At 52.3% G+C, this 19,564-nt stretch overlaps 11 protein-coding genes across 11 annotated transcripts; 6 read left to right on the forward strand and 5 right to left on the reverse strand.

Annotated features, from left to right (window-relative positions):
• Window positions 1-498: 498 nt before the first annotated feature.
• On the forward strand, window positions 499-3,948 carry HMPREF1120_01149 (uncharacterized protein; the record flags this gene model as incomplete). Its single annotated transcript, XM_009155161.1, has 1 exon — window positions 499-3,948. The coding sequence occupies one exon, from the start codon at window positions 499-501 to the stop codon at window positions 3,946-3,948; it is 3,450 nt and encodes a 1,149-aa protein (XP_009153409.1).
• A 648-nt stretch (window positions 3,949-4,596) lies between these two features.
• On the forward strand, window positions 4,597-5,842 carry HMPREF1120_01150 (1-acylglycerone phosphate reductase; the record flags this gene model as incomplete). Its single annotated transcript, XM_009155162.1, has 2 exons — window positions 4,597-5,020; window positions 5,202-5,842. 2 exons carry the CDS (start codon window positions 4,597-4,599, stop codon window positions 5,840-5,842), a joined length of 1,065 nt encoding a protein of 354 aa, XP_009153410.1.
• Window positions 5,843-6,273: 431 nt separating this feature from the next.
• HMPREF1120_01151 (uncharacterized protein) lies at window positions 6,274-7,800 on the reverse strand (the record flags this gene model as incomplete). The annotated part of the gene is made up of 3 exons (XM_009155163.1): window positions 6,274-6,348; window positions 6,450-7,110; window positions 7,607-7,800. The coding sequence occupies 3 exons, from the start codon at window positions 7,798-7,800 to the stop codon at window positions 6,274-6,276; spliced, it is 930 nt and encodes a 309-aa protein (XP_009153411.1).
• A 655-nt stretch (window positions 7,801-8,455) lies between these two features.
• On the reverse strand, window positions 8,456-9,315 carry HMPREF1120_01152 (uncharacterized protein; the record flags this gene model as incomplete). The annotated part of the gene is made up of 2 exons (XM_009155164.1): window positions 8,456-8,647; window positions 8,704-9,315. 2 exons carry the CDS (start codon window positions 9,313-9,315, stop codon window positions 8,456-8,458), a joined length of 804 nt encoding a protein of 267 aa, XP_009153412.1.
• Window positions 9,316-9,759: 444 nt separating this feature from the next.
• Window positions 9,760-10,148, forward strand: HMPREF1120_01153 (uncharacterized protein; the record flags this gene model as incomplete). Its single annotated transcript, XM_009155165.1, has 3 exons — window positions 9,760-9,807; window positions 9,900-10,024; window positions 10,082-10,148. 3 exons carry the CDS (start codon window positions 9,760-9,762, stop codon window positions 10,146-10,148), a joined length of 240 nt encoding a protein of 79 aa, XP_009153413.1.
• Window positions 10,149-10,324: 176 nt separating this feature from the next.
• On the reverse strand, window positions 10,325-11,400 carry HMPREF1120_01154 (isopenicillin-N N-acyltransferase; the record flags this gene model as incomplete). Its single annotated transcript, XM_009155166.1, has 2 exons — window positions 10,325-11,311; window positions 11,365-11,400. 2 exons carry the CDS (start codon window positions 11,398-11,400, stop codon window positions 10,325-10,327), a joined length of 1,023 nt encoding a protein of 340 aa, XP_009153414.1.
• A 470-nt stretch (window positions 11,401-11,870) lies between these two features.
• Window positions 11,871-12,392, forward strand: HMPREF1120_01155 (uncharacterized protein; the record flags this gene model as incomplete). The annotated part of the gene is made up of 1 exon (XM_009155167.1): window positions 11,871-12,392. The coding sequence occupies one exon, from the start codon at window positions 11,871-11,873 to the stop codon at window positions 12,390-12,392; it is 522 nt and encodes a 173-aa protein (XP_009153415.1).
• Window positions 12,393-12,487: 95 nt separating this feature from the next.
• Window positions 12,488-13,219, forward strand: HMPREF1120_01156 (mdmC; O-methyltransferase; the record flags this gene model as incomplete). Its single annotated transcript, XM_009155168.1, has 1 exon — window positions 12,488-13,219. The coding sequence occupies one exon, from the start codon at window positions 12,488-12,490 to the stop codon at window positions 13,217-13,219; it is 732 nt and encodes a 243-aa protein (XP_009153416.1).
• Window positions 13,220-13,628: 409 nt separating this feature from the next.
• Window positions 13,629-13,983, reverse strand: HMPREF1120_01157 (uncharacterized protein; the record flags this gene model as incomplete). The annotated part of the gene is made up of 2 exons (XM_009155169.1): window positions 13,629-13,802; window positions 13,918-13,983. The coding sequence occupies 2 exons, from the start codon at window positions 13,981-13,983 to the stop codon at window positions 13,629-13,631; spliced, it is 240 nt and encodes a 79-aa protein (XP_009153417.1).
• Window positions 13,984-14,814: 831 nt separating this feature from the next.
• Window positions 14,815-15,617, forward strand: HMPREF1120_01158 (uncharacterized protein; the record flags this gene model as incomplete). Its single annotated transcript, XM_009155170.1, has 2 exons — window positions 14,815-14,960; window positions 15,036-15,617. Exons 1-2 carry the CDS (start codon window positions 14,871-14,873, stop codon window positions 15,615-15,617), a joined length of 672 nt encoding a protein of 223 aa, XP_009153418.1. The 5' UTR covers window positions 14,815-14,870.
• Window positions 15,618-15,905: 288 nt separating this feature from the next.
• HMPREF1120_01159 (GPI ethanolamine phosphate transferase 1) lies at window positions 15,906-19,554 on the reverse strand. Its single transcript, XM_009155171.1, has 2 exons — window positions 17,631-19,554; window positions 15,906-17,570 (listed from the first exon to the last, which is right to left on the reverse strand). Exons 1-2 carry the CDS (start codon window positions 19,362-19,364, stop codon window positions 16,134-16,136), a joined length of 3,171 nt encoding a protein of 1,056 aa, XP_009153419.1. The 5' UTR covers window positions 19,365-19,554; the 3' UTR covers window positions 15,906-16,133.
• Between the last annotated feature and the right edge of the window lie 10 nt (window positions 19,555-19,564).

The following is a 19,564-nucleotide window of genomic DNA, read 5'->3' on the forward strand; positions in this document are numbered from 1 at the left end:
AAGTCTGCGGCACTGCAGTGAGCTGAGTGCCGCCAGTGTGGATCATGTTTTCTCCGCATTCCGAGTCCCGCCTTTCCTTATCGCTATCGCTATCGTTATCGCACGCGTGTTGTTGCCTGCCAGTGTGCACCACAGCGCCAGAGTCCGTGGCCGCACCCTCGTACAAGCGCTTCCCCTCCTCATCAGCATTGTAAGCGTAACCCAGCCATTGGCTTCATCGCTGCATGCTGGGCTCACATCTACCTTATCCATCTCTCCAGCCTTGGACGACGGAGGCCAGTGATTTGATCTGTTTCTCAGACACAGCAGATGTGTGTCTCATCTGCCTGAGGGCGGGTCATCCGTGCTGCTGTTCATTGCCGACATTACCGCCCCCCTGGACATCGCCATTCCGAGTCTTTTGACTTGGGGGTGTCGTAGAGACATCATTGAAATATTTCTTGCTTCTTTTTTGAAGCACGATCAGTGAGCATCCACTTGTGCGGCAGATCGACCAGAATGCCGGTCCCTCCTATCTCGCGGGGCCATCTGCCCTGTTTCCCTTACAGACAAGCCCGTTGCCTGCGGACTACCCTACCTCGGACCAATCCCCGCTATGCTGGCCATGTACGAACGCTATGGTGGTGGAGTCGCCACTCGGGTGAATGGCCTTCCGCTTCAGCAGATGAGAGTCTAGAGGACCGGTTCAGGAGGCATGAGAAGATCATGAGGTCAAGATACTCCAAGTACCTCAGGAGACGGGCAATGTGGGAGAAGGACGAGTGTGCACACTGGCCATGGCATATGTCCGGTCGCCTCGGTTCTAGAAGACATTGTGGTCAGAATGCTCCAGGGTCACCAAACTCGTCGACGGGGAAGCCATCCGCAGAAGATCACGATCGCGATCGCGATAGCTTCCATAGCGACTTCGAATCTTTCAAGGCGGCTATTGATCGAGCCATCTCAAAAGATCCTTATGGGACCCTGTTCGGCAGAAGGCTGGCAAACCATTCTTGGACCAGTTATCCATCATGGACGCCGTTCTCTTGGCTGTCCCATGGAGAGACTACGCGAGAGAATGCAGGAAAGTCATCCGGTGGGCCGTCAGTGACTGAAGAAGGGAAGTCGGCTCAACAAGAGCCAGCAAGCACCACAGTTGAAACGTCGAGTGTAACAAGGAATGACAACGAGGCTGCCACTCCTGAGCAAGCACACTATCGGTATGATCCGATTTCCATGAGGAACGTGCCGGTCAAAAATACCGAGACCAACGTCAAGCCACAAGTAGAATCGAAGAAGCCATTCCTCGAGAATCTGTTCTCGGAACACGGTGTTGGCATCCCAGGGAAGACGCATAAGCCCCACAAGGTCTATGGATATGATGCTTCACCAGAACGATCGAAGGAGGCCAAACAGGAATCCCACTCTCCTGATTTCCATCGTGGTTTCGCCAGTTCCAGACAGGATGAAATGCGCGGCTTGTTGGCTAGGAGTAAGGGCAATAACATCGACACATCCGCTACGTATACCGAAGCCAGCCCCGACCACAAAGCTGAATCAGGCTCTGACGAACAGACTACTTCCAGCCATCGCCGAGAAGTCGCCGAGCCAGATGACAACGCTCCGCTATTTTCTGGAACGACATATGCTGGCAGGTTCAGCCATGGTGAAAAGATCCCGAACCAGGCAACTCAATCGCCTGTCCAGTTGACTGAGAAGAGAGGTCAAGACTCGTCCATTGATACAACAGACTCTACGAAGAAGGAAGTGGTAAAGACCACCAGCCCCAAGCTTGAGCCAGCTCTCAATCGCGTACAAGCTACTGGTGACAGGCAGTTCAAGAGCAAGTCTTCGAAGCTGGAGACGGCCGTGGATCGCCACGTTTCTGCGTCTTCGATACGGTCAAAGGAGGCCGAGGCTGGTGTTGACAAGCCAACCCCTCGAGAAGCTCCGTTTGAGACCACGGAAGAGGACGTTGACCTTCTTCGGGCCAGTGATGTTCGTGCGGCCACAAGAACGTCAAGAACGACCAAGCAAGAGACAGACGCACTCAAGCGGAAGGCAAGAGCCAAACTCGAGACAGAATATGCAAGACATCAGTCAGAAGCAGCAACCCCTAATGAGGATAAGGTTGACGTTTCAGCCAGCACCCTCAGGGCCAAGCTCAACCACGTGTGGGATCATGTTCGAGACTATCCAAATGGGATAGTGGCGAAAACGATGCAATCCATGAATGCTTTCAACGATAATTACAAGAGATATGTATCGTCAGAAAAAACGAAAGAGCTGGTTGACAAACTCGTGTTCAAAGACGAATCGCTGACGAACACTCCATCCATCTACAAATCCACCGAGAAGAAGCCCAAGGTGCAAACGCTCACTCCGTCACGGGAGGAGTTGGATGCGGAGAAGGAAAGATCACAGCGTACTTTTGATCTGAGACAGGCGTCCTTGAACGCCGAGGAGGAAGCCAAGGCTCAAAAGGCCCAACTTTCTCGACTAGCTTCCGATTTACGAGCAGCATACGAGGAAGAATATGGCCCGATCGACATTAACCATCGGCAACAAGATCAAGCTGCTCCTGGAAATGTGGAGTCAGAGCAATCACCAGCGAAGATGCATCCTCTCATGACCGCCAGTGTCAAGCCTGGGGTGTCCACTAATCCGGTCATAGATGCACATATCAGCCAATTCGAACCCAAGCTGGCCGACCTTGTGGACGGTGCTAAAGAGGTTCGAAGTCAGCTTCGAGAGGTCAACGATGAGTTGGCACGAATACAGGGGTCTTCGTCGCCATCTAGGGACCTAAATACGGTTATTGATGGGGCAAAAGAGGTCCGAAGGGGATTGCACGAAGCGCAGCTGGCCATTCGAGCCATTGAAAGTGGGAGACCACAGACAGTGTGGAACGCTCCACAGAAACCTCCTGCTCAATCGGAGGAAAGCAGGGTTGTTCCCAAGGAGCATGAGTCTGCATCAGACTTGGGAAACCAGGCAGGACTACAGCGCGACGAGTCGCTCCAAGGTGTCAGCACTCAGCCCAAATCCTCGTCAGAACTCGTCACAGAACCGAATAAAGTACCCGAGCCGTTCATAACCCCGTCTGGATCGCCAGAATGGAACGATGAACAGCCTCCTCCGATCGAGAGCCTGAGAGAGAAGACGTACGATTCACAGTTCATCATCCTCGCTTATGACCCTGCCACTGGAAAAGTGCAGTTTTCGCCTATGAACGAACCGGCCAAGCCAACGCAGAAAGCCGCCGATGCTGTAGGTGTCTTGAGCAGGCTCAAGAACGCTCCCGAGTTTCTGAAGCATTTTGCCGCTCTGAAGAGAGCCGGGTACTCACTCTTCAATGGGAGCGAAAACATGCTCATCTTCAAGAAGAAACCGCGTGAGCATGGTTCTGCCATCAAGAAGGTGGACGAATTGAAGCCTGCTCCTAAGACAGCTACGGCGGTCACCTCCACTGCTACAATGGCTCAAGCTGGTGCTGGATCAACAGTCGCGACTGCTGCCCTGGGAGATGGGATCCCGACAGATGTTGAACCGAACGTGGCACCAGCGGCGACTACTGCGACGCCGTCGCGGCTGTTTGGCAATGCAGGTCACACGAGGGTCAGGCGACAAGAGGATGTGTTTTCAGGCACCATCCGTCCCAATGCAGCATCCCAGAATTCTAATACCGATGAGATTGGATCATCATCCGCATTTCCACCAAACACCGACGGCGCCAACATGCACCACGAGGGAGTCTGGACGAGGTTTACGAAGAGCGTGAAACGGACGGCATTGATTGTCGCTGCGCTGGGAGGTGGCGCCTATATCATCGGATTCATTGCGGAAGGAATGGGGGCCGAGGCACAGAGACAGAATGGGCTGGACAATGAAAAAGCCGCTGGGCCGAGAAAGAGAATTGTTATGACGGGTCAGAGACCAGGGATCTACAGTACCGAAAGTTCTCGGTAGATGAGAGGGATCGAATCGAGACCTTCGGTCTTCATGATGGAAGTGGTGGAACAACACAAGTACACAACGAAGCTGATAAGGGCATCGACCTGGGCAGTTTGAAACACATGGGCCTGGTGAGCAAGGCTGGAGATATGGGATGCAACATACTGTAACAATTGACCGAACTGAGGCTGCTGGCTGGGATCGTATAGCATTGGGGTTTGGGGGTAGTTTTGTCAAGGCTATAGTAGTCATTTTCGCCACTCATTCAATGGTTATATTCGTTTCTCTCCTGCGACTTTATGCAATCTCATTTCTGATGGCACGATGTGGCTTGTATGGGTGAGTACCTTGGTCTTTGACTCTGTCTAATCTCCCACTCTAGGTCAGACCAGACAGGGATGTGGATATAGGTATCTATCTACCTGAGACGTGTCTGATTGATAGCCGCGGCGCCACCGTAAATATAACTCTATTAAATTTCACTCACTACTGGAATTATATATTGTACCAACCACAGTAGGTACCTAGATACTATATACTGTGTCTCAGTTCACAGTCGCCAAATCTAATCATACGACTTAGAGTCTACAGCTTTTTGGCTGGCGGTTCACTACGTGGTTTACCACCTGTGCCTTTTCCCTTCTTTTCAGGATTCGTTTTATCATGACGAACCAACAAAATCTCAACGGTCTCAATGGCAACGGCAACAGCAACAGCAACAGCGATCAGCAACAGAAACAGAAACACAAACCAATCGTCCTCATCACCGGCTGTTCCGAACATAGTCTAGGCCACGCCCTAGCACTGGCATTCCACGACGCCGGGTTCTGGGTCTTTGCTACGGCCAGGAACGTGGACCGAATGGGGGGCGACTTGAGAAATAAGTCAGAGTCCGATATTGTATGTTTGAAGATGGATGTCTGTGATCAAGGGTCGATTGAGGAGTGTGTTGGGAGGGTGAGGGAGTTGACTTCGTCGTCCGAGTCATCGATGTCGTTGCAGTCTGAGACTACTGGCGACGGGGGGAGACTTGACGAGCAGAAAGAGAAAGGGAGACTGGATATCTTGGTGAACAATGCCGGAGGAGGTATGTATCTTTTCTGTTTTTGTCCACTTTTTTATCTGCCGGGCATATCATACTGTCTTGCACATTGCACTCACTCCATTTTCAATTGCATTTACATTTTGCCAGTGGAGACATGAATGTATCTCATCCTGGATATTGACCACCATACCACTTTTATCAAGTCTAACTTGCATCCATCCAGGCTACAACATGCCCGTGGCGGACATTTCGATCCCGGACGCAAAAGCGCTCTTCGACCTCAACGTATGGTCGTACATCAGCGTGACGCAAGCGTTTCTACCACTCTTGATCAACGCTGCAACCACAAACACAGATGGTACCGAATCCAACCGCTCCCCCGGAGCCCCCAGCCTGATAATCAACAACACGTCGATATCTAGCGTGGAACCGACGCCACACAATTCGGTCTACCACGCATCCAAGGCCGCAGCGGCCATGTTCAGCACGCACATGCGTATCGAGCTGGAACCGTTCAATATCCGCGTCGTCGACCTCAAGACCGGCTGTGTTCATTCGCGGTTCCATGCGAACCACCAGGGCGGAAATGCCAGTTTACCCCCGGGCTCGATTTACTCGCCCGTCCGGGAGCAGACGGAGAGTGCCATGAGGAACGCATTCCCGCATCGAGAAGACCCGCACAAATGGGCCCGTGATGTCGTCGCCGACATCGTCGGCCGTCGACGCAATCCGCCATTGGAGGTGTGGAGGGGCACGGGCGCCTGGAGGACCTGGTTTGCCAACACATTTTTCCCGGTCGGGTGGTGGGATGAGAGCTGGAGGAGGGCCGTTGGCTTGCATCGGTTGAGGGGAATGAGGAAATAAGAAGTGCCATGCCATAGGTGGTTGGTTCGACATTCCACAGCGGCATTAGTGGTAGGACATTCCCAGATCGCTATATCACTTGTTCTGTTCAGCACCTTGACTGGCGGTCGGTAGTTTGTCGTCAAGTACAACATGAGCTGACAGACGGAGACAACAGTGCACCTCTGCAAAGCAGTGGTGGAACAGCTTGGGAATCTTCTCGACAACAATGCCGGGCCACCGAATATATATATCTATATCTACCACGGCTAATTCAGGGCGGTTGGTGGTTGGTGGTTGGTGGTGTGGAGTTACCTCTTCGTCAGTTCATTCATTCATCTATTGCGTCCGGCTGGAATGTTTTGTCTTGCCTCGTCTCGATCATTTGTTTTTCTGTCAATCGTATGTCTGTCCATTTGTCTGGATAGTTCGCTGAAGCGCATATCAATCAATCATAAGGATTCAATCTTAGTCATGAGGTTTCGGCGCATGTTGGAGTTCACAACGCCACCAACGCCAAATGCAGGCTGGAATAGATTGGACGATCAAATTAGCACTCCAAGTAACGCCGCCAATCCAAGGGCAACGGAAAGGACAGAAAGATATCCGGAAAATGGGCAAGACTCACAATAATCCGGCCCATCCGCGCAAAAGCACTGACGGCCCAATCTCTCACGATCCGAGTATATCGTTGGCGAAACCCCAGAGATCCTTTCCGATTATACAGATCCAGACCCAAAAGGTGGATAGGGGTCGAAACCAACTGCACGGCCGCCGGGGCGAGAAACTGCGCCGCGTTGGTCCGCGCCGTCTCTGTGCCGAGAAAGGACGACACAGGCAGCCTTTCCAGCTGGGGCGCAATCATGGGAGGGAGATTAAACGAGGCGAAGATGGTCAGACTGTCTCGCAGGGCAAACAAGGCATAAGACAGTCGAGGAACAGCGCCAGTGGTAGGAGAAGGCACCACCGGCGTTGCTGTGACACCAGCTCCCGCTCCAAACATCCTCACAAACCATGAGTCTTTGTACACGCACATACTCATGTTGACCGCCGACGTCGCCACGAACTTTGTAGGGCCTGTTGTGACGGCGGAGGCGGGAGTGGACGAAATGGTTGAGGAGATCGTGTCGACCGCATTGGCCGTCGTGTAGGTGCTGAAGTAGAGCGACAGGATGAGGAGAAATGGTCGCGAAAAGATGAATTTGTGTGGTCGTGTGATCGCCGGCCGCAGTGCTCCAACAAGACAAGATGAAAAAGAAACCCCTCGAGCTGCTTTTTCGACAATCGATCTGTAGACGTCACGTACGGATGCGAGTCAGTCATGGTCTCCTGCGGGCGTGATTGTGGATCCTTTTGGTTGAGCACCTCGGGCTCACAGCAAGGAGGACTGGTGATCAAAAACAGGCAATGTTGATGTAGTATGGAGGTAACAAAACATCGACGGGGGCTCTCAGGATCTGGCACCCGATATCGAGGCAATGTATATATATTCGATAAACACATCGTGCGGTACACACGCTCCGGCAGTGAGGTTCTGTCTTGAAAATCAAGAGTAAGGCGTGAGCCGTATAACGCTTGAACGACTGATGCTTGATATAATCACGGGAAGGGTTAGCTGGCTGGCATGGCCATACATACAGAGAGCCCTTGGGCGGTTCTGAAAAGCTCCGATCAAGCCTCGTCTGGCAAGTTCTCCCGTGGAAGATACCCTGCGAGCCAAACGCAAATGCTGCTTCTTACTATTTGCAACGCCAATAACACGCGATATATACATATAGTACGTACCGATCAATCACGCATATAACGGGCGCTATCAAGGCCGACGCACTCGCAGCAGAAGCGAGATCAGCCCCAATCTGCAGTCCCAGGTTTGCAGTATTCCATTGCAACACATTCTCTGTTTGTCGATCTTTTGTCTTCACAGATGAGGTCTTCGAAGGGTCGTGGTACCGCCGAGAGTCAGGGTCGAGGCCGGGCATGCTTGATGACGCAGGTGTGTGCGCGAATGTCGTACTGGTAGACTCCCATGGAGAGGACGGCCAAGAAGGAAGACTAGCTTACGCGATGTGCCATTGGACGTTCTCAAGGTAAGCACAGGGTGACTGGTTGTGTCTGTCTCAGGCACGGAAGATGGTCTCGTTGAACGTGGTACAGCATCTTTTTGAAAATGTGTTGCAGTTGGAGGGGGTGATGGCATTCTTGTAGTGTGTCAACTTTCCCATCATAACGGGACAACAACCGCCGACCGGCTATCGGCGGGGAGTCTCCTTCTCTTATCGGACAGAGGCCGGGCCACGAGGCTGAACACCTGCCTCTACCTAACTGTATAAAGTACAATGTACATTGTGAATATCGCGACTCCAATGTCCTCGACTAAAAAAGCCAATGCACTCAATGCACTGATAGGTATCGGAGAATAGATTGAGTATGGAGCTCTTCATCACCTGGTGATCCCCACCAGCTCCCTCACGCTTCAATCACCAACACCACTTAGCAAAGCGTTCGGTGGCCGCACACTTTTCTCAAAAATGCCTTCCAGACAAACCCAAATGGTCGAAACACCATGCAGCAATGTACAGATAGACGGGTTCCCACCTACACTTGTTCCCTCCCGTCTTGTATGGCATATTTTTATTAAAGCTCTTTCTTAGCCTTGGCCGCTTTCGCCTCGATCTGTAGTTGCTTTTCTCGCCCGGTTGAATGTCTATCGCCCACAGCCTTTTCACCACCAATGGCCCGGAATGCCTGATAGAAGACCCATTCTACAGCTTCTTCGACAGGCTTATCGAATAGATAGGGAAGCGCCGGCACGGCCGACAAACCGAGCTGTGACAGTGTTAGTGTCTTTGCACCGTACGCCCAAGAACTTGAATTCAGCTTACCCCAATCGGAGCCCACGTTCTGATAGTCGTGTTCTTCGCGTTCCTCAATGCCTTTCCAGAGTACTTCACTATGCTGTGAATGGTGAAAGCCGGCAGTCCCATGGAGGCGATGCTCTGAAAGACTGCTCGTTGGACCATGACACTCCGATAGTCCTCGATGGCAGGAATCTGAACAGGATTTTTATATACTAAAGATTGGCCCGTCTCTTTGACGTCTTTCTGGGTTGCGTCGTGGTATTCTTCGGATTGTGGGGATAGCAGACGCTGGTTTCTCTTGTACGCCTTCCATCCTTCGTGGCTCACATCGCCGAGGATATATGCCCATGACACCGCGTATGCGCCTCGGACCAGCCAGGGATGAGCGACAGGACGGAAGGATTCGCCAATGTCGGAGGTGTATGCGACATAGCGATGGGCGCTCAGCATCACCGTCCGCAGACGGTTTGCGTAGGCAGCATATCGCACACTTGTTTCGGTGGTATCGGGGCCCGTTCCGTCATATATATCTTCCCAATAGTCGTCTTGCTTGTCGACAAGCTTCTGGAGATCTTTGGGTAATTTTTCTCTTGGAAAGGCACTGTTCGGGAGATTATTGTTTCTGTCGCCGGCCATCTTGATGTCGAGAGCGGGTGAAAAGAAAGGGAATGAAGCTGCCTGCTGCCTGTTGCCTTAAGGACGCCGTGACTTCTGCGTCGTAGTGGCAACGGGCGCAGCTCTCTGTCTGTACGGGTTGAATCCGGGGAGCGTCCGTCGGTCGACTGGTTCGGGCCCGATGACGAAGTGCCGGTGTTCTGTCGCCGGGAGTGCCTGGAAGATCTGTACGTGTGGTGCATACAGTCCGCCAGAATGACTGCGCATCAAGCCGCATAGCACACCGTATACTTCCTTTCCGACACTCTTCCCTTTCAGGACTAGCCGCTCGAGCTCTTTTGGTGAAGCTGCAACCACAATTGCATCGCCGGTCACAGACAGACGAACAGTCCTGGTCCCTTCAGCAGCCAACGTACCCGTCCTATATCCTACGACTAGCCGATACTCCTCTTTTGATCCGTCAAGATGGTTGTTATGTACAATGTCGCAGGCCGCCAGATCGGTTCACACTGGGTACGGTCACCCCCGGGAAGGGCATTCGTCCCTGCTCCTCAGCCCTTGGATTCCTGGTTCGGTTCCAACTTCGATGAACTGACAACGTATAGTTGGCCATGGCCACCCTGGGCGTTACTTTCTCGATCCCATACCTGATGACGAGAGGTGGATCGTCCAAAGCAACAAACACACCTCCCATCAACGCCTCGAGCAAGGATGAGGAGAAGTTTATCCAGTAAGAACCACTCCGGCAGAATCGACATTCCGCAACACGTGCCTGACCGGGTCACAGAGAATTTTTGCAGTCAGTCGAGCAGGAAGAGAAGAAGAACAAGGTCTCCGGCAAGGAGGCGCATTAAAACCCTCGGTCGAAGTGCAATAAACAGTTCGGGGGGTGCCGGGTCCACGATTAGAAATGGCGCCGTCTTGTAAATAAATGAGATGGATGGGACGCAATGAGCTACGTTATATTGGCCAGGCTCTTCGGTTACGGAGGATACGACTCTTCCTGCCCGATGCTACACTATTGATGCGGCTATGGTCTCAATTCAAAAGTTTCTCCGTCCTCGGTCGGCCTTCCCATTTTCACCCTCGCAAAGCCCTGCTTCAAGTCCATGATGATTGAGAACAGCGTCTGACTTGAGCCTTTCTCGCCCGGAGCTCTGCAGATGGCAGTGGGGTAGTTCTTTTCATCCTTCAGCATCTCGCTCAGATTTTGTAAAGACGGCTGATCGACCCCTTTGATTAGTTCTTGAATTCGGTCCAGTCTGAAAGGCGAGTCTTTCAGCCATAATGTCCCTTCGACTTCGTGTTGTTTGACCAGATGGTTGGAGTGCGTGCACGTCCCTTTCTGATCCATGGGCAAGTCAACGATGTCGCGAGCGGTGCATTCCAGCCCCACGGCCCCTGTCGAGGCATCTGCGATTGTGATATGACAAGCCGATGCCACTCCCACCCGGTGAAGCGTGTTGGCGGCTTCTTCCCTAGAAGTACTGTTGAGCACTGTCCGGAGGGCGAGGTGACAGGGGAGTTTGTCGTAGGCAACACCAGGCGCCTGGATCGCATTGAGAGTGACTCCGACCCCGGCCGAATTCAGTCCGATCTTGCCAATGATGCCCCCTTCGGTCATCATGTGTATCCGTGGCTTGGGAGATTGGTCGATCCAGAGTGAGATGATGTTGGGGGCTTGTTCAGCCCTCCAGTCCCAGTTCTGGGCGATGAAACTCGCCTCGGAAGTCTTCCATGCCAGCGCGGTACAGCCATCACTTAACATGCCAAAGGCGATCTCGGTGCGGACATTGAGAGCGACAATCGACTCCAGATCAAGCCCGGCGCCATCGGCAATGCCTTTCATTTCCTCGACGTATTCAGGGTACCGGGCATCCAGCCACGGTAGGAATTTCCGTGCTACATCGCGCACCTGAGGCCATGAAAGCTTGGTGCGTTGCTGAAAGAAGTCGGCGTAGAAGGCAATACTCCCCTCCACCTCGGCTTTGGCAGCTTGACCGTGTTGTTGGCCAATCTATACCATGTTAGACATTCGAGACTACCCACGATTGGGCTCTGTCCACTTACTTCATATGGCGACCCTGAACATCTAACGTGCTTCATCTTGACCGACTGCTGTCTGGGACAATAGCTTATGCAACAAAGAATCACCCAGACAATATGGCCTGGTCTGCTGGATTATGAATCACTGCCGGTTGCCGAGTCCGCCAATGGACGGAGTTCAGCGCAGGATTCTGCGGCGCGAGGCGAAGGGCTCGAGATACTCTAGGAGCGATGGAGTGAACACCCCTTTCAAGTCGCTTTATCGACATAGGCTGAGATGAGTGCTAACCGAGGATACCTAGTTCTGAGGAAGTGATCAAATCGATGCCGACTGCCACTCTTATCATTAGGTGGCAGGTCCTCGCATTGAAGTTGTAGTTGTCGTTGGCTCTGGCTTCGGCTTGATCTTCCGCCGACCAACTCCGCATCTTCTCCGATTGGGATTCTTCACTCCTCGCCCCAGTCAGGCTCTTGTCCCCTTGAAGTGAGCTTGCACGGGCCTTGTCCCTCTACATGTAAAGACCAGCTCAATGAGGGTACCATTCCCTCTCTCATTACGTGTCGGCACAGATATTATTGCCACCAATAGAATCTTGTGTCCTCTGAACCCGGATTACAAGCGACTAACTAGACTGGCCGCACGTTTCCTACACCCCAAAGAGCTTGACGACCTAGCGCGGCGATTCCCCAGGTGGAATGACTCACAAGTACACGATGGGCCAAAGAGACACCAGCTTGCTGCCTGGCTGGCCGGTCGCTGGGCGGCCAAAGAAGCAGCTAAGAAGGCCTGGGATGCTACTCTGCTTGGGTTCCGCGATCTACGAGTCGAGCCCGAAGCCGGAGGCCGCGTCCAAATGATCTGCGATATACGCCTGGAACAAGATTCGGCTCAAATTAACCGTACTACTATTACTGAACAGGCCGCGCAACTCAGCATCAGCCACGACGGCGATTATACCATTGCAACGGTCATGGCGACACCACTCCATCAGGACATTTCGGCCGAGCTCTCGCGCAGAAAGGCCGAGGCTGAAGCGAGGCTGCTTAAATAATGGGGCCTACGCCGCTTGTTTCATTCAGAGATAGCCAAGCTGTCCATCAAAGAGAGATCCCACGCTATAGACTGCACTCTCAATCATTCCCCATCATGGCCACCAAGTTCCTAGGGCACGTCAGTCGCGAGGACAATCCCAAATGGAAAGCCGTTGACGCCTACACTTCGGCCCATTTACTCGCACCTTCACGGAACAAATACCATGATGCTCTGGAGTTTGCCTACTACAACTCTTTGAAGAAAGGACTCCCTGACATTGCTTCCTATCCCGCCCAGGGGAAGCTGCTGTCAATTCAAATCCAAATTGCAGGAGCCAAAAACATCCTAGAGGTTGGAACCTTAGGAGGCTATGCTTCTATTTGGATGGCATCCGGCGCTGGCCCGGATGGCAGAGTCACTAGCGTGGAGGTCAATCCCAAGCACAAAGAGGTTGCCGAGGAGAACATTGCCAATGCCGGCCTGAGCAATCAAGTCGACGTCCTACTCGGCCCGGGATTGGAGGTTCTACCGGCTCTCGTGGATGAGGTCAAGGCCGGCAAGCGTGAACCATTTGATTTTGTCTTCATCGATGCCGACAAAGAGAACAACTTGGCATATTTTGACCTTGCTCTGCAAATGGTTAAGCCACGGACCTGCATCTACACTGACAATGTTGTTCGATGGGGCAAGCTTGCCGATGAGGCCGAGGCGCAAAAGGATGCCCGGGTGGCCGGCTCAAGGAAGCTGATTGAGGCCATAGGGAAAAATGACAGGGTCGATGCCGTGGTCATCCAGACTGTCTCGGAGAAGACCTATGACGGGTTTCTTCTTGCTGTTGTCAAATAGGGGCTCAAGCGGTCACGGCAGCATCCAGATTTTTCATCAGATGACGATGCAGGCCTAATTACATACATATACAGCGAAACGGATATGACCTGCAGCCGTGCACAGAAGAACCCAGAGCAGGGAGTCATCGAGCGGCGAGAGAACGGGTCTTTGAACTTGTCAACCGATGTGAACCGCTGGCATACATACATACAGTACATAGGTTTATACATACATTCCAAAACGAGCTTCTCAATATACAGTGCCGGATGGTTGCTAATAATATCGTCAATTCCGAGCTTAATTTGACGACCGGACTGGTCTGATCTTTGGTCAGGGAAGGTATTATTATTTATTACTATCAACTAATTGAGGTACAGGTAGTTGTAACGACAAAACTTCCACGATGTGGTTCTTCTCTCGGCCATTTTCACTCCTTATCCACATCCGTCACCGTCTCCGGCTTATGCGCGACCTTTTTATTATTCTGGTCATGGAAGACCACGGCCGGGGCGTGGCTGGCGCCCTTGGCGTCGAGATTGCGGGCTTGTTTCTCGTCGGTCACAATCTGTTCGACTTGACCTTCGTGTTTGCCGCCTCGGTACTATAATACCCATAATCCGAGTGGGTGGTGTGTGAACTCGGGCGCAAAATAAGAATAATCATGCAGTGTCATGGAAACCTCGGGTGACTTGTAAAAGGATCTCCTTTGTACTTACGGGGGCTCTGACAGTATCGCCCTTTTCAATCGTGGCGCCGCCTTTGGATTTGACGTCTTCGGGCATTGTTGCTGATAGAGTTTAAGTGAGACAACTCGGAGTCAGAATCCAGGTGAGCGAGGTGAAGTGTTGTTTCTTTAGGCGTGATTGGGATTGTAAGTGGTACAGAGAGGATAAGGGATCTGAGGTGTTTGTTTTGGATCTTATGGAACAGTGATCGTGGTGATCGGGCAGAAGAGGCTGATGTCACGTCCGAGTCTTGGATAGTAATACTGGTCTACTACCTAGGATCGTCTCTACCTTTTGAGGCGACTGGTCTGCCACCCCTCCAACTTGAATACCCTCAAGGACCAAGAGGTCTTATGTTGAATCCTTAGGACGATTTTGTACTTTGTAGCTTCATATCCCCAGCTGAGTGTAGTATTAGGGGTTCAAGTTGCAGACTGTACATTGTACATTGTAATAACGCACAGCCTTGTGGCCTGCCGCTGCACGAGGCTGAGTGACGTCAATCATGTAAGGCTCGACTTATTCAGTCCCTCCTAGGACGCCTTTCCTGCAATATCAAATGATAACGCCGAACTATCATCGCATACTTGGCTACCCACATTGTAGGCACAATACTTGTAGTAGTACTGTGTATATCAGATCCCATGGCGCGCGAAGAGTCTAGAAAGTGGCAGTCGACAATAATGTCACAGTACGTTGTAAACTTCAATGAGATCACGCATTCTCCAGCATGACGTCAACGCCGACTACAACTACGACACTGGCACACGACTCCGTCACTGACGAGCAAACATCCATCACTGCATATTAGACACGCACATTGCCCTTTTGTCTCTTGTTTCTAGTCCTCCATTGACTTAGCTGACTGAAACCGACGACAAACATCTTCCTACCTTTACGAAACAAACTACAGTAGCACTACCACAACCACACAACTACACACCATGGCATCACGCAACGCCGACTCGATGACCAACGCCCAGGGCGAATTCCATCCCTCGAAGCCACGCTCCGAACCCATCCACACTGGCGGAGTAAGTCGAACGCCCACTACCTCGACTCATATGTGCAGTCTTCTTCGGACATCCTCATACTAACATTGGGAACAGCACCAAATGGGCGTCAAAGCCAGTCCGGCCGACTACGCGCCCGAATTTTCAGCACAGACGCTTCCACCGGGTTCAGCACCCAAAGAGTCAACCTTCCAACCGAACCCAGTAGGCGAGGTTCCAGGCCAAGCCAACAACCCAGACGTGCTACGCAGCCACGGCAAGGAAGGCGTGCAGACAGACGCACTGAGCACGCTTCCGGGCGCCACTTCTGCAGACGTACACAAGGGCCTAGGTCACCCAGGCCAAGGGCAGACGTCGACCGAACTACGCCATGAGGGCCACCACACCAGCAAGAAACACACCTCGGGCCCCGAGGGCGCGGGCGCCACGGGCGGTAGTGGTTTGAGCGACCCCAACGACGTCAACGTTGAGTTCCGCCGTCTGCAGCAGGAAGGTGATCACCCACGCGGTCCGCTGGCCGGTCACAACGCCACCCTTGCCGGCGCAGAGTCCAAGGAACCCGTCAAGGATGTCAATCTTGCCGCGGAGGGCAACAGTGCCCGCCAGCGTGACTATGACCATTCTAAGAACACCACGGGATTACAAGACAGGGGCGCCGGGTCCGATCATAAGGCATAATGACTCTAAAAAACAATGTCCCGGTCTCATCGAGACCTTCCATTCATCAATGGAAAGGAGATCAACCGGAAAAAGGGAAGATCAGTTCCTTGGAATCATGCAACCAAAGGGCAACGAGGGGTGCTATGTGACTATTGGTGTTATGAGTTGAAGAAAATCCCGGAGGAAACACCCTCGGATACCAGTATCGACATCACAAACGTGCTTAGATACCCATACCCCATCCTGCCGTGGCTTTTGAGCAGTCACGGCGTCTGAAAGGAGAAATCCAATTCAAATCAAACCAACCCGCTGAGCCTCCCTACTGTACACCTGTCTATTCGCACTAAGTTGTACACCTCTTATCATGCGCCCTAGTTGAGCCCGCCGTATCTGTCAATATCAAAGTAGACTGGAGCCTGAGGGGAGAGACAAGATCACGACTCGTAGTAAATAGGGGTTGTTCTTGAAGAAAATGCGACCATGCAATTAGGCACCTACTGGATCTATCTTCAAACCCCTCAATCCATGTTTTCACTATTCAATGACGGGCCTCTTCTCCGTATCGTGCTGCCCGTGCCTGCCCTGAATATTGCCATTGACATGACCATTGCCAATATCCTGTGCCTCTTTCTCAGGCTTTAGGTCCGGCGCTTGTTCTGCACCAGCGCCTTTGTTGACCACATCGACTCCTCCGGCTTTCTTTACCCTGTCCTCATAACCCTCTGCACCAGTAACAGGACCATCTCCACCGACATCCACATCGGCAACATCCACTCCGCTAATGAGAACATGACTAACGCCCTCCAAGCCGGCGACAAACACGCAGAGCACGCTCCCAATGACAAAGTGGGATATAGTCGTGCCGATATCAAGCCAGCTCCCTTCGTCTTTGACCATCCAAAAGAAATTCAACGTCATGATATCACTGACGGCCATGACGGTCATGAACAACGCGGAGCTTTGGAGACCCAGTCGACGGTTGAGGATCCCCAGGGCGGCCGAGATGATGGCAAAAGGAACCATGAGTTTGAACAGCAGTAGAGCGCCTTGGGAAAAGGGGTCAAACACCGGGATGAGCCGGTACACCGCGTCCAGACTGAAACTGGATACTGAGGCGATGTTTCCGGTGGAGAAGAAAGCCGACTGCAGGAAAAACAGGACAAACAGGGCCCGCCGGAGATCCGGGAGTGCCAGGGTTCGGAAGGTCTGTTCTGGGTGCAGGTTCAGACCGGTTGCTGAGGTCGATGTGATTGTGACTCCGGCCGTAGACACCGTAGCCGCCGCCGAATCCTCAGATTTCTTCGATGGTGGTGTCTGCGCAGCCGAAGCAGCGTCGTGCTCGTGTAGCTGGATGGCATGTTCCAGACGCACCCAAGCGAGCAGGGTCGAACAGAATGCCACATAAAACAACCCTTCGTAGGAAATCGTCAAGATGATGAAACAGGGTGAGAATGTGAGGAATATGATTATCAGGCGGTGGAGATAGTGTCTGTTCGGGGCGACGCGGTGGACGAAAGGGAGAACCATCGAAGCCACAAACACAAACCAACCAACAACTTGGTTGCCTAGCGGTAGACCTTTCTTTGCTTGAATAGAGGCCACACTGGACCGCGTCACAATAATGGTGAGTAGGATGATGCCGACTTGCAAGCCCATGATGGTGCGAGAGAGAACATTGGGCCGTGCGTCTTTTGTTGTGGTGGACTTTGATCGCGTAGTAATGTTTTCCTCAAAGTACAAATATAAGAGACCAGCTCCGAACATGAGAAGCCCTCCGGCGGTGATGGTGTCGGCGTCTTCGACCTTAATCGCTGGGAGAAGGGTAAATATGCTCAACAAGAGACAGCCAACGATCCAGACTAGTATGAGGACTTGGTTCTGTTTAACAAATCCCGCCCCATACACCAACGGGTAAAATGCACCCAAGATATAGCAAGCAGTGAGAATGCTACGATGAAAGTACGATTGTACCTGAGCACAGTTAGAAAAAAAAGCCTCTCTCGCAAATTTGACCGAGGTGATCGGACTTACCAAAGCTTCGACAACTCCCAAAAAGAAGAGAACCTGGAAGCCAAGCGACAAGCCATCGGAAAATCGCTGGACATGACCAAACAGTACCCGACACCCAGAAATTAAAGCCTTCCTGCGAGCAAAAACCTCCTCCCAGAACAGGACCGGGAAGAGGGCATATGCGTAATATGTAAGGGGAGACTTTTCGACAACAAAAAACGAGTATAATACAACCAAGATAGAAGTGAACGCAAATGTCGACGCTGTTGTCCTCTCGTCCGGCACTGCTCCATGAAGCACGTGAAGGTCAAGGACCGTGGTGATAGCGAAAGTAATCCAGCCGAGATATCCCACTGTGATGAGAGCTCGAAGGAAAAGCCAGTCATATGTCTGCAAGTACCTCAAACCTTGGAGAGCATGATGGAAAAGATCAGCAGACAAGGCGATGGCATGCTCATGGTCACCCCTCTGGATTGCACTTTCAATGGCCGAGATCCTGTCAGCAACGGAGCCATTTGGTTTTGAAAAAGGAGGATATGGCTGATAGTGCAGTGAGGTCATCATCTTCTCTCCTTCTTTGACATGATACATCTCGAGGACTTCCTTGACGTTGACAAGTGCTGCAGCCGCCTTCTCCGGTAGAGTAGCTGCAAGATATGACAAGGGTAGCTTCCCAACTGAGTTAACGGGAAATTCCAACCCGGCAAGGTAGGTCATCAGCGCGGCCACGTCCGCCTGGTCCACATCATGGCGTTGGATGTGGTCAAGACCCCAGTCAGAGGAGAAGCCATCCTCATGGCCTGGCGCCTTTGAATCGGGATAGACTTGCGGTCGGGCAACACCAGCACCCCATACAATTAGAGGTGTCCTTGTATTGTCAGGATGGCCGTCGCCGTGGCTTCCCCAATCACTCATTCCATGGTCAGCGGTGAAAACGTAGGATGTCTCGCCATCTCCGTAGAAGTCCTCGATTAACTGGGTGATTTCTTCAACACCCTGATCCACAACCTTGATATTATGCAGGTACTCCTTGGAGTAAGGTCGGTAAGCATGCCCACTGGTGTCCAAGCCAAGAAGATGCAGGAACAAGACGAGTTTATCCTCGCGAAGCATGGCATTCAGGGTTGAATTTGTGCTAGCCGATTGAAACAGTGCCTTGACCCTATCGAACACCCAGGTGTCTAACTGTGTCGCATCTTGCGTGAAGTCCTCAAACTCTTCACCATATGAATCAGCATCCACGCGACCTGACACCGCCCCTTCCTTGAACATGGGTAGAATGTCGGGACTGCCCCAACTCCACGTATGTCGACTGCGGTTGAAGACGCTGTCGAAGTCCACGGGATTGAGTTTCCAGCCAGTCGTGACGGCGGATACGTCTTCGTACAGTCCGGCAATGAGAGCGACATGGCCCGGTCGCGATTCTGTCGGCACACGTGTATGCGACACTCCAAAGGTACCATGTTCGAGGACCCGTGAACGTAGAAAAGGAGCGAGGGGCCGAGGGGTCAAGTCGGCGTTGGCTGGGTCGGGCGGAGAGGGATCAGGGAATGATTGAAACGCTTTGTCCGCTCGGAGTCCATCGCCGACGAAGAGTACAAGTCGTTTTGAAGGCGCACGCTCTTGTTCGACCTTGTACGGTCTCATGCCATGGACGATCGGGCTCACAAAGTAGATGTCGAATATGGAATAGATATAGACCAGGTGGAAGATGACCGCAAGGGCCAGGAAGCCCCCGCGCCCTAGTCGAGCCATATTTCAGCTGGTACTATGATAACGAATGACTCGGGTCGGACAGTTTCATTGTACCGGTGGGATTACTAGAGGAGATATACACAGTCTTGGTCGTCACAACAGGCCGGGCTCTTCGTCGGGCGATGGTGTTCAACTTGAAGTTCAGGAGTCCTCAATCCCAACGTGGCAAGTGCGCCGAGAGGACCATGAGCCCCTGAGTT

This window comes from Exophiala dermatitidis (genome assembly GCF_000230625.1).
Source record: "Exophiala dermatitidis NIH/UT8656 unplaced genomic scaffold supercont1.1, whole genome shotgun sequence".
NCBI lineage: Eukaryota > Fungi > Ascomycota > Eurotiomycetes > Chaetothyriales > Herpotrichiellaceae > Exophiala > Exophiala dermatitidis.

Excerpts from the sequence above, each read along its gene's own strand:
- HMPREF1120_01159 (XM_009155171.1), bottom strand. The coding sequence starts at position 19,364 with ATGGCTCGACTAGGGCGCGGGGGCTTCCTGGCCCTTGCGGTCATCTTC. Across the intron at positions 17,571-17,630 it reads TGGGAGTTGTCGAAGCTTTG|GTACAATCGTACTTTCATCG; the intron begins GTAAGTCCGATC and ends AACTGTGCTCAG.